The following is a 12,097-nucleotide window of genomic DNA, read 5'->3' as shown; positions in this document are numbered from 1 at the left end:
CCTAACACCCTTAACTTGATCTTTTCTGACTTAGAAATATTTACTTGGTAACAACTTGCCTCAGCCTCTTTTCAGGAGAGGCTTTAAAATACTTACTTTGTGGCAAAAGACACTGCATTAAAAATGTAAATTAAGTATATTCAGAAGGGTAGATGTGGTAACTAGTGTCCTTTCAGTGACTTTACAGTGACTCATTCTAGACTTTCAAAAAACACATCACTAACATCACACACCACTATTGATAAGAGTAAAAAAAGGGTTTCCTGTAATTTGAAAGATGGAAACAATTTCTTTACTGAACAGTCAGTACTTGGAAAAGTTATTAAACAGAGGTCACAGAAAGGCTTCATTCTAAAGAAATAGTGCTAAAAGTTTAAGCTGTGGAGAGATTATAGCACAATCATGGATTTCCTTTACAGTTGTTCTCAAAGCTGCTTTGACCGGGTTAGAGATAGGGTAAATGTGACAAAATTCTCTGAATCTGCCAGGAAACACAGCAGGAAGAAGTGATGCTACAGTCTGTCCAGATCAACCTAACCAAAAGAAGAATTAATTCTTATGGATATTTTTTGCTTTAAGATTACTCAGATGTAAAACTAGTTTTTCATATTACAAGTGTGCTCTATATTGCTCAACTCAACCCAGCCATGGGTAATTTCAGAGGTACTACAGTCACCAGCCTGCATAGAAATGGAGGGACAGGAATTAAGCTGCCAAGGAAAGGCTACAGCTGCCCCACTCTGCTTCCTCAACCTGCCTACACTTCCATTGGCCTACTGCTCCTCACCCTAGGCAGCTGAGTGACTGCAGCTTGTAACTGATTTAACCTTGCCTGAATTTTTCTGTTCTTCTTTCAATTACTTATTTGTCAGAAAAAACTTAAAAAACCAAAACAACATCAGTGGACCAGCAGGGCTGCCCATATGCAACCAGAAGGAACTATGTATGCTCATTTCAGAGACCTTGGAGCCCTTTCCTAAGGCTCCAAGAGAGCTGCAGAGGAAGTTTTGACAAGGGCATGTGCTCACAGGACAATAGGGAATGGCTTTAAACTGAAAGTGGGTACATTGAGATTGGATATTAGGAAGAAATTCTCTAGTGTGAAGATGGTGAAGCAACCTGGTCTAGGGAAAGCTGTCCTGCCCATGGCAGGCAGGCTGGAAAAAGATCTTCAAGATTGCTTGCAATCCAAGCCATTCTGTGATTCTATGTTTACCTCCCAAACATAAGCTGAACTGGCAAGTGAGAGAAAAATAAAGACATGATAGAGGAGTAAACAAATGCTGACAAAGTAAACCTTTGTTTCCACGTAATAGGGCTGTAACATCAGGGTTTTTCTTTGTCACTTCTGGGGCTTAGGTATGTGCAACATAAGTTAAACTTCAGTTATACTTCAATTCCATGCTATTTTTGCATGGAAAATCTAAAGAAAAACCTAGAATATCCATCATGTATTGGGCAACTGATTGCATTTCAATATACTTACACAAAAGTTTAAAAGGTCAGCATCATGAACTGAATGCTCAAACAAGACAAGGTGACATTTAGAATATATTAAGCAATAACTTCTTAACAACATAATAAACTGACAACTTGTTGCAGAATTACATCTGTTATTGAATGATAGTTCACTCTCCATTCCTGTCATTATTACTAACCAAAACTAAGAGTGACCCAGAAACTGTGATTTAAATCTAGCATGTGTGTGTGTGATGTCAGATCAGTTCTTATGTGGGAGTAGTGATACTCTGCACAATAAATTTAACATCACTGTCTTGCACCTACACCTACATAAACTTTTAAAAGAAAACCTTGCAATTTAAGTTAAGTGTTGCTATGGTCCATGTGGACCTGGCAATGAATCCCTCAAACTTCTTAGAAAAGCACCACCCCCCTCAAAAAAAAAAAAAAAAGGGAAGGTTATGTGGTAGGTTAACTTCCTCCCTTCATTTTTATCAGCTTTGAAACAGCTTGACAAGCAGACCTATTTGTGATGCACTGTGCATCTGTACTTTAATCCTGGTGCCTATTCGCCAAGACTGGCTAAATGTATTTCTGGTAATAAATATTGCATTTCAAGCATTAAGGCAAGTTCTGATTAAAAGGGCCTCTGCTCCCCACATCAGGTGACAGCAATTACAGCTGTCACCTGATTACAAGCTGAACAGAAGAGAGTGGGAGGCAGCTCTTTCTCCAGTGATGAAGAAGTTATCTAGATTTTCAATTTCCTTTAAAATTCACTTTTGTTTAAACCCTGTTACCAATTGCATGTTTTATGGTTGACAAGCTTTGGGAATTCAGGAGTTCCAACTCCATTATTACATTTCTTTTGGTGCAGGTGTTTCAAAGGCTTTTGAGCATGAGTACCCAAAAAGGAAGTTTTGATCATAAGTTTCATATTTGCTGGCAAAACACACTGGGGAAAAATATCTGCTTAGATTTTAAAAAAAACCAGACATCCACCACAGTTCAACAAAAGCAGTTCAAGTAGTCAAAAAATAAATAAATTAACATTAGCAGAACTTAAATTATTTGTTTTAAATACTCTAAAGTTCACACCTAAAATCTGTATTTCACAACTGAAGAAATTATCTTTCCTGCTAGTGTAAGTTTGAGATCAGATGTTCACCAAAAACCTAACAGTGCAAACTCATCAAATGAACATGAACCTCAGCCACAAAATTACTTCATACTCCACACTATATACAGAGAAAGCCCAGCCATTCTCACTTTTGTGAAGAAAATCAAGAATTTTACTGAGATCAAACTCAAGAAATCATTAGCAGGTGATAATCTGAGAATACCATAAAGACTGGGACTTGAAATGCACTTTGGAAGGAAACAAAAAACCCAGAATAATAAAAAACTGCATTGTGCAAAGTAGTACTTGTGAAAAGGAAGGAGAGATGATGTGGATAAACAACTGAACCTGAGAGAGTGCAATATAATGACAAAACAGTAACAGTGTGATCATTGGATGCATTAGCTGGAGTCATAAAATAGATTACATTCCTGCAGTTCTTTCTGTCTCATGACAAGGTATAAAAATCCACATGCAATTCTGGGATCCCTAAGTTCAGCAGAAATATGGAATGGGAATAGGAGAGAGCAATAAAATGATGGAGCATGGATGGTATGATCAGTTAAACAACAGAAAACCAAGTCAGATGTATTTACACTAGAAATTAACACAATTTGAATTGTGTGACAGCTATCCAAAAATTCCCAGCTGATCATTAGGGGATTCACCATTTCATAAGATACTGACTACATTTTGAGAGATGTGAATCTATCAAATAATGGAAGCAGGATGGCATTTGAAGTCTGTGCTAAAGTAAAAATAATGTAAAATGAGTACTCACTTCTCACCTACTAAATCACATTGTTTGAAGTAACCTTTAAACTTCCCCTCTCTTTTTTTTTAAATGTCAATTTGAGCAGAAGATTGACCTTAACTCAGCTACTCTCTTGTTATCTTACTAGATGATAAATGATTCATATGCAATGCTTACCATACTTATCTAGGTATTTCTAATGTACAGATCACAGCATTATCTAAGCATTATATTATTTAAAGAAATGATTGCTTTAACTTCCAATAAGTCTAGTGCCTGCTGCACTAGAGGAAATATAACAAAAATTCTTTATGCAAGCTCAGTGAAATTTATTTGTACATTCCATGTATGAAGAGATGAAAAACTAGTTGAGAAACCATAGGGAAAGGTGGCTTTGAAACCATATAATAAAATCATCACCTCAAAGGAAAGATTTCAGAGGGAAGAATCACAATAGCAACACCAGGTTTAACAAAAAGTAAACCAGAGAGTAACTAGATTGTAACTTAGTAAAAATAGCCAAGAAAAATTTTGCATCAGAATTCAGACAGGACAACAGTACATGATTATAGAAAAGGTCAGACTACAGTAAGACATCATGATTTCCCAAAGCCAAGAAAATACAAAGCACAGCAATCTCAGGTTTTCTCATAAAGGGAGCTGCAAGTTCATGGGATGGTGAAAGTTCCAAAAGGAACTGAAAGTGTAAGGAACAACACAGAGGCCAAAGGATCTTGGGATCCTACAGTGATGTGGTAGCAGTAAATATTTCTGGTTTCAAGATTTACATGAAGGGAGTAAGAGTTTTACAATAAATCCTTCAATACTGATCATAGCAGAAGAGTAAGCACAGAAAAAAAATGGTTGCTGGAATCAAAATTGTATGCATCTATTTTTGGACAGAGGATGTTTTCAATCCCATCTCTTAATTGGTAAGAAGTACCAATTACAAGGAAAAAAAACAAAACAGAAGTCAGAGTAAAATAGAGTGTTGCCTTTAACACGGTATTTGTACAAAAGGAATTATTAACAGCTCACAGGTATGTGCCCAAGTTAGATTTAAGGCTTTGCTTGTACAGGAATTCAGCAATACAGCATTATCCCATTTGGCAAAGCAGTGTCTTGTATTCACAGTAGGCTAATGAAGAAACACAGCAGAGCAAGAACAAAACTCCCAAAGTATAAAATCTAATCAGTATCAAGTTTGACATTTAATGCTGTCGCTATTACCTGGATTTCTAATTCAGCAATGTGCTGCTGGAGTTCTGCCACAGCTGCAATGCGGTCTGCCTCACGGAGCCGTACTGCCATCACTTCTTCTTTGCTCTGAAAAGTCACAAACGGGAGAGAACTAGTACCAGTGTGAGCTGATCAAAGACTGTGCACTGCTTTTACTCAAAATCCTGAGAAAACAGACTGCTCTGCAAACTGCCACTATTCTAAAGAACTTAAATTTAATTTTAACCCATAGGAGGAGTATGCAATAATCTAATATAAACTCTAAAGTACATTAATTTAAAAAAATAATCTGTGCAGATATGAAAACTTGCTGTTATCAGTTTCAAGGTCCAGAAAACAACTGTCTTATTTCCCAGAAATATTATACTGTAAATTAAGCAAAAGAATCAACATTATGAAAGAAACCAGTTCATGCTTTAATTTTGGATTTTAGTATAGAGAAACAGCAAAGCTACACAAGACTTACTTAATCATTTCCTTTGTCCTAAAAAATAAATTAAATACAAAAGCAAATGTATTTTCAACCTCATTTAGTCCAGCTATCTTAGTCGCAGTAAGTAACAAAGACATTTTAGAATAAAATACTAATGCACGTAACCTACAATCGGCCTCCCACTGTAAGCTTAACCTACTAGTCTGTCTATAAATTATAGGTAATTTGAGTTCGAAAAAGAGAAAAAAAAATGTCCAGTTTCATGAGGCAAGTCCTCAAGACTGCAGAGATAAAACAATATTATATTATCAGCAGCCTGGTACAACCATGGAGAGAAAGCAGCGGTAGATAATTAGTGAGCAATACTAATTATAATATAATAACACCTACTTTTATATCAGACTGGTGTAACTAAACTGTATTTACTGCAAATCAGTTCCAGTACTTCAGTTATTTTAATGTGTGCTTCAAACAAACAGTACTCAATCACCCTTCATTAGACAGTACAGTTAAAATAAAATCAAACATATCAAAGCTTATCCATAGGAGCTACTTTTAAACATGCTACTTGTTTGGTTTTGGTTCCTTTTTTAAATACTCCTGTAATGGAGGTATATAATCTACAGGACCCAATTAACTGCATTTGTAATCAGTGGAGCCCATTTCAGAGAAATCTATCATGTGCTAGACAAAGTTTAGCCATTCTTGCTAAATTCTGTTGCATGATTGCTTAAATAAAGCCAAACCGACAAGTCCACAGGATTGCATGTATTTAACTGAAAGCTGAAGGAAAGCCTGGCTTGGTTTGACTTTGGCATCAGAGATGAGTCAATAGTGCTGCTCTAGATGGCACTGATGCTTTATCTCTGAAACAGCATGTTCTCAGTAATTACCACAGAAGTTGATATGGTAGGAAAGACAAGATTGGGTAGGGGCACAAACCTTAAATTATAAATTCTTTAGCACAACTGATTAGAAAGATCAGTGGTGAGTTTCAAGAAAAAATTTGAAACTGAGTCCTTGCTGTAAGAAGCAGTAGTCAGATAAAAGGATAAACAACAATACACACCTATGGCAAAAACAGTTGCCATACAGGTATGAGATGCAACTGGCTACACAAAATTTAATTTCTGCTTAAGCATTTCAAGATATCTTTTAAAAGAAAAATACAAGCTCCTGAAATAACATACCACTCTATTATGCATATATTTGGAGTTGAAAATCTAAATATATACTTTTTGAGACAGTAGAAATATTGCTACCTAGCCAAGACAAAAATAAAACTAGAGCATGCTTTCAAACAACTTGAAAAAACAGAAGAAAAAAATTAATCCAACATCAGTTAATAGAAATCAGGAACAACTGTTCTTGGTTTTGATATATAATCAAATACTACTTGTAAACTGTAAAAATTAGCTGCAAAACAAGTTTCAGGATCTAATGTTAAGATATGTCAGTGAAGATACTTCACTGGCTATTCACCATAGCTACTTTTAGAATTTCACAGTATCTCTAAAGAGTATGACTGGTGCTCTGTCTATTACTGTCACACTTTTCTCTAGCTCATACTAGAACACTGTTCTACAATGTATTATCCCATTGAGATACTTATGTGTACTAATTCATTAATCAGGTTAATATTGCTCTTTACGTAGTCGACATAAAAAGAATATTGATTACACAGTCTCAATCCTCAATCTCTTAAGGATTAATGAGCACCCTCAGTATCAAAAACTAATTCAAGTAAGTTATGGGTTATATGAAAAAGGCATCACCAAGATTATGATTATTAAAAAAAACCAGTAAAATTAATCTCAGCATTAAAAGAAATAGTACTTAGGAAACCAGAGGTTATGGCAAACAAGAAAGTCAGTAGAAGCAATTTCTTCTAGTTAAGATTCAGTGTCTTTTTTCCTAAAAGCTTGTGATGGAGTTTGATGAGTCAGCAGAAGTTACTTCTTTACTGCACTGTACATTCAAGTTCCACTAGAAACAAATGGAACTGACAAAACAGTAAGAAAAATGAAAACCTGTTGCTGAGGAGTCTTTTTATATTATACACAGACACTTTTCTGAATAGAACCATGCTCTAAAGTAAATGTTTATCTTCATGGGACCACAAATAAGCAGCTCTGTCAAAACCTCAAGTGGTTTTTGTGAGATAGTAAATTCAAAATTATATTGTCAAAATCAGTAAAAAGAATTTTGGTTTTACGATTTATACTTCTCAGTTAAGACACAATTTTATCCAATAATGGCAGACAAGACTGAAATATACATATATTAGCACACAAATATTCTTTTCAGGATGTCATTTACCTTGCATTCAATCTCTGCCTGTCTACGTTTTGCTTCATTCAACTGAGCCAGGAGTCCTTTGTTCTGTGCAGAAAGATACTGCACCTTCTCCTGTAGGTTGGTAACCTCCTGCTCTGCCCTTCGTAAGTGATTACTGTTGATCTGATTCTGAAATGTATGGCCAAAAAAAGGAAATAAAATACATGTTAAGGAAAGGATATTAATCTAACTCCCTGAAGTCTGACAAAACAGACTTAGAGATGATTTACCATAAAAAACTTTTGATGACAAAGCATTCAGCGTTTTCCAAGGGTAATCAGAAGAGTCTGCATAACATTTTGTTTATCACTATGATATTCAAATTGTTCTTAAACAGATGACTCATTGTAAGAACATTATTGCAAAGCTCCACCACACTCCAGTAGATCTCTTTTTTTTCCCAATTTGTTGCCTAGGAAAGGCAGATTTTGTGAACTTGTATCCCCACTACACTATGCCTCCAGGAAAGATCAGGTATCTCAGAAATACTGACATTGCACATTTCCCTGCCCAGTGAATTCCTGAAAGCAATGTGGCACCTTAGTTGAGATCAGTGCACAAGTACAAGTCACAGCATTTGCACCTGAAGCTGTGCACACCATCCCAGGAGAAGGGCAATTTTGTCAGATGACAGCTGAACAGCCTAAGCACATACAAAGACTCCATGTGTAACACTGAAGTGAGAGGTACCTAAGTATACGTGAGCCAAACAGCAGGATCTCTCCGCCCCCTACTGACCAAAACAATATTGACACGTCAGTGAAAATGTTAAAAGGTAAGGCAAGAGGAAACTCGTTCAGTTGGTGTAGACGAAGTGGTGCCTCTGTCAGAAAGAAGCCTTCATATGCCTTGCACTTGGTTCATCTGTCTTCAGTAGCATGTCCTTACATGCTCTCCTAGTTTTTTGAATTGCTGAACCTTTTCAAGTAAAGTTGTTGTTTGTTTAGTTTTGTGGATGCATAGGTCTCTTTCAAAAAGTAACTTTTAGCAGGTATTTCATGGGAAGATTTCTTAGAAGCCTCATACAAATCCTTCTGAATCATCAGCACATTGTGCTTATTAACTTGAGTGAAAGTTTACTAATACAATGTGAACTCACCACTTTAGTGCATTTTCATTTCAGGTGCTTAGCAACTTACTCCCTACTTACACAAAAACAATCTCAGCATTCAAGGTATGAGTGTCTTTTCTCCACAAACCTCAGCAGGCGTCACCCATGCTTTTCTAAATCTGGCACATTAAAGGCAAACCTTGTGCTAAAAACCCCTGACCAATACACAGCTGCTTTGCTGAATCTCCAGCTTAGTAACCAGACTCATGACCTCAGCAGAAAAACAACCACCAATGTCATCAAAAGAAAGCACACACTGCCAGCTAAACATTACTATGATCAGAATTGCCAATCCGATTTGTGAAATTTAAAACACCTTAAACATACTTTTGTTGTTATTACACCTGTTAAGATGCACACATATTCAGTGTCTAACAACTAACCCAAATGAGAAATTCAAGAAGCATAGTCCTGGAAAAGATTGAAGAGGAGACATTAAAGTTGGATCGTATGCACTAGATTCTCCCATCCCCATCTAACAGAAGTAAAAACGTACCCCATTTTGGAGCTGAGGTCCTGCCTGTAGACAGTGAAGATCATCAGCAGGTATCTACCATGTAACAGCAAACTGCAAGCATCCAGCTCAATCCACACATCCCAGTGTTCAATAACATACCTGTGTCTCCACCTCCATCATTCTTTGCTTGGTCTCTTTCAGCTCAGCCTGGGTTTCTGCTTCTCTCAAGCGCACTGTCATCAGCTCATCCTGGAGCTCATTCACTGCATTTTTTTTGGGAGGATCTTTCCATCTTCCAGTGGTACGAGCTAGGTGACGCTAGAAAAACAGCATGGTTTTGCTGGCAATGCCTGATCATTCCTGGTGTTTCCTTACTTCATCTAAGGTCTCAGTTATATGAGGACAAATAGCTAGAGTTCCCCTGTTGATCCTAAAAGCTAGAAACCCATGGAAACTTACTGGTTTTAAGAACAGACAATCAAAAAACTGAACACATTCATTCCCAACTACATGAAGTCAGTGAATTGCAAGTATACCCTGAGACTTTTGTCTATTTCTAGCCCTTTTAAACATGCAGCAAAGTAGGAGTACTGATCAGGTATTTCCCTCCTACCATTACAGTTAGCTGGTAGCACAGGCCCTCTGCCATCTATAACAACTAGGCACCAATTTCTAACATATTTTTGAAGTTAAGTTTCTTGTGACAGCTGAATTTAAGGATTTTCTCACCTCAGCAGTTTGATCCATAATCATTAGTTTCTACTCGATCTCAGTATCTCAAAATTTTATAGTCTTATGCTTTATCATTGAAAACAAAAATTCATAAAATTGTAGTGCAACCCATACCTGCCAGTGTTCCTCCAAATCTTTGACTTGCTGCCTTAGTTCTTTGAGACCCATCAAAGATTCTGCTTCTCTTAATTTTACTGCAATCAGTTCTTCTTGTAGTCTGGCAACATTTTCCTCATCAGGAAGGGAACTGTTCCTCTGCAACAAGGACCATCCTCTTAAATATGTATTTGAATAAAATGTGCTTAGTGAAACCCAGTCCAAGAACATAGATGTGCAAAAACAACTATGAGAACTTTAAGTACACATCCTCTGCAAAATAAAAACCACCAAACAATCTAAGCTTCTGGATATTGTGTGTATAAATAGCTTCCAACAGCTAACTACAAAAAAAAATATTATAAGGTAGTAGCTCTAAGTATTCTTATGTCAAGATTTCCCTGAATGGTATCCCTAACAAAATGTTACACTTACAATATTTGAACACACTATCAAAATATGGAGAGTAATCTGGAAGGTTTTGATTTAGTCGATAAAAAGTAAAGCAACAATGACCTGAAATTACACCTTAAAGCTATAACTTTTATTTAAGTTTACAGGAAAAATAATAAATGGAAATTCATTTTTTAGGAAGTAGGTCATCAGCCTTTGTAAAGGAGAACAGATACGCTGACAAAGGAACCATCTGTTAATATTTATAAACAACAACCAGTCAAGAGGTCTTAGAGATAAATAGTGCAAGACACATGAGGAAAAAGCAGAAAGGTGAGAGAAGGCTAAACAGAAAACATGAAAACACCAGGAAAAGCGTAACAGAGATGAAATCCTAATGATGGAAATGTGGGAGAAAAACAAGAGGGGAAGAACATGGACAGGCTGTCTACAATCTCCCTACAACAAATCACTGGTCACCAAATATTCAAAGCTGAACTGTTCTTCATCACTTTATTTCCCTGTAGTTGTTTTCAGCAAAATGAAGTGGTTTTGCAGACGTATAATACTGTGACAGTTGTCAGGTTTTCTTGAGAGTTGAGTAAAGCACCTGATTAACATGAACACAGCAGAGCAGCCTTTGGTTAGCATTCCGTGGGAATTTTGGGATCTGAGTATTGGTAAATACAGGAAATGAGAGGGTTTGTTTCTGAATGCTCATGGCACTGTCTCTGTGGCCCTGCAAGTCTCAGGTTATTCAGCAGAAGCTCCCCGGATTACACAACTCATCACTACCAGCAGTAAAGAGCTCTACTGGAGGAGTTTGAGGGACTTCAGCCACTTTCTCATGTGCATAAGTTCATTATGACACACTGAAATATTACTGAATGTCTGAGTTTGTCTAGTGCACTGGAACTAATTCCAGTTTTTCTTCACAGATAAGTTTTCATTGTATGCTGTTTCCATGCTGATGAAGATTAAGCAGTCTCCTGAATTTTGAAAAATAGTTTATATCCTGAATTCTTACCAATGGTCTATTGTTAAGAAGTAAAAACTACCACACTACTAATACTAAGCCCATCAGACAACTGAAAAAAAAAAATCTTGACTCCAGTGGGTTAATCTAATTAGCTAGTAAGTTCTAGTGAAAGCCTGGGTATATAGCTAATTAAAATTTCCTAAGGAAACTAATTCCAAAGTCAATACAACAGGATCTGAAAAGCATGCTTTATCAGGTCAGTTACTGATTTTTGGGTTTTTTTAATCTTGCAGTTAAACTTTGCTTCAAAGAAAGGTAAAGTTTGACAGTAGCTTTGAGTACAGCTTGAACTCTGGCATCAATAAGTTACAAGCTAGCATGGCACCCAAAAAGCAGTAGAGATTCTGATACTGACCAGTGAAGGGATAAGGGATTCTTTCCCTGCCCATAATGGGAATGGTAATATTGAACCCATTCTTCTTCCCCTTCCAAAATATTTAGTTTCACATCATCTCAATGCTCACTCTAAGCCCACTGCTCTTGTTGCAGGATATCATTTTGAAACGACTGATGTTTCCTGTCAGGACTTCACCAGAATCCAAATTTTCCACTACAGCAGGCTTCAGGAATAGAAGAAAAGTGATCAGTTATTCACAAACCTCTCCCAGCACAAACAGACCTTAGTTTTGTTGTCATACTTTCAGGTTTGAATAGCGTCTTGCAGTCACAGAAGCATAGAAGAGAAGGTTCTAGAGCACAGTTCTGCTTGTTAGGAATGACAGGGACCTATAGTTCATTTCTAGTGCTGTTCTGTATAGAGGTCCTGGTTTGATTTACCTTTTCCATCTCTAGAACTTTATCTTGCATCTCCTTCAGGGCACAATGGGATTCTGCTTCACTCAGCCTGGCTTGGACCAGCTCTTTTTCCAGCTGTAGCACAAAGTCTTCACTGTATCGTGAACTGCATTTATGCTACAAAGTTTGC

General features: G+C 36.8%; 1 protein-coding gene across 8 annotated transcripts in view; it reads right to left on the bottom strand.

Moving 5' to 3' along the window:
- The window catches only part of EVI5 (ecotropic viral integration site 5), a 70,786-nt gene that overhangs the window by 24,002 nt on the left and 34,687 nt on the right, over window positions 1-12,097 (bottom strand). For 7 of the 8 annotated variants that reach the window (XM_054637952.2, XM_077182251.1, XM_054637943.2 and 4 more), the window contains 5 exons: window positions 11,950-12,084; window positions 9,759-9,899; window positions 9,072-9,230; window positions 7,327-7,473; window positions 4,566-4,661 (listed from right to left, as the gene is read on the bottom strand). In XM_054637952.2, the coding sequence (XP_054493927.1) occupies window positions 4,566-4,661; window positions 7,327-7,473; window positions 9,072-9,230; window positions 9,759-9,899; window positions 11,950-12,084 (678 nt within the window). The remainder of the gene's footprint in view (window positions 1-4,565; window positions 4,662-7,326; window positions 7,474-9,071; window positions 9,231-9,758; window positions 9,900-11,949; window positions 12,085-12,097) is intronic. The other variant, XM_077182253.1, reaches the window with a different exon arrangement.

The sequence above is a fragment of the Agelaius phoeniceus genome, chromosome 8 (assembly GCF_051311805.1).
Source record: "Agelaius phoeniceus isolate bAgePho1 chromosome 8, bAgePho1.hap1, whole genome shotgun sequence".
NCBI classification, from domain to species: Eukaryota; Metazoa; Chordata; class Aves; order Passeriformes; family Icteridae; genus Agelaius; species Agelaius phoeniceus.
Note: the sequence above shows the minus strand (reverse complement) of the source record. Positions and strands in the feature narration are given on the sequence as shown.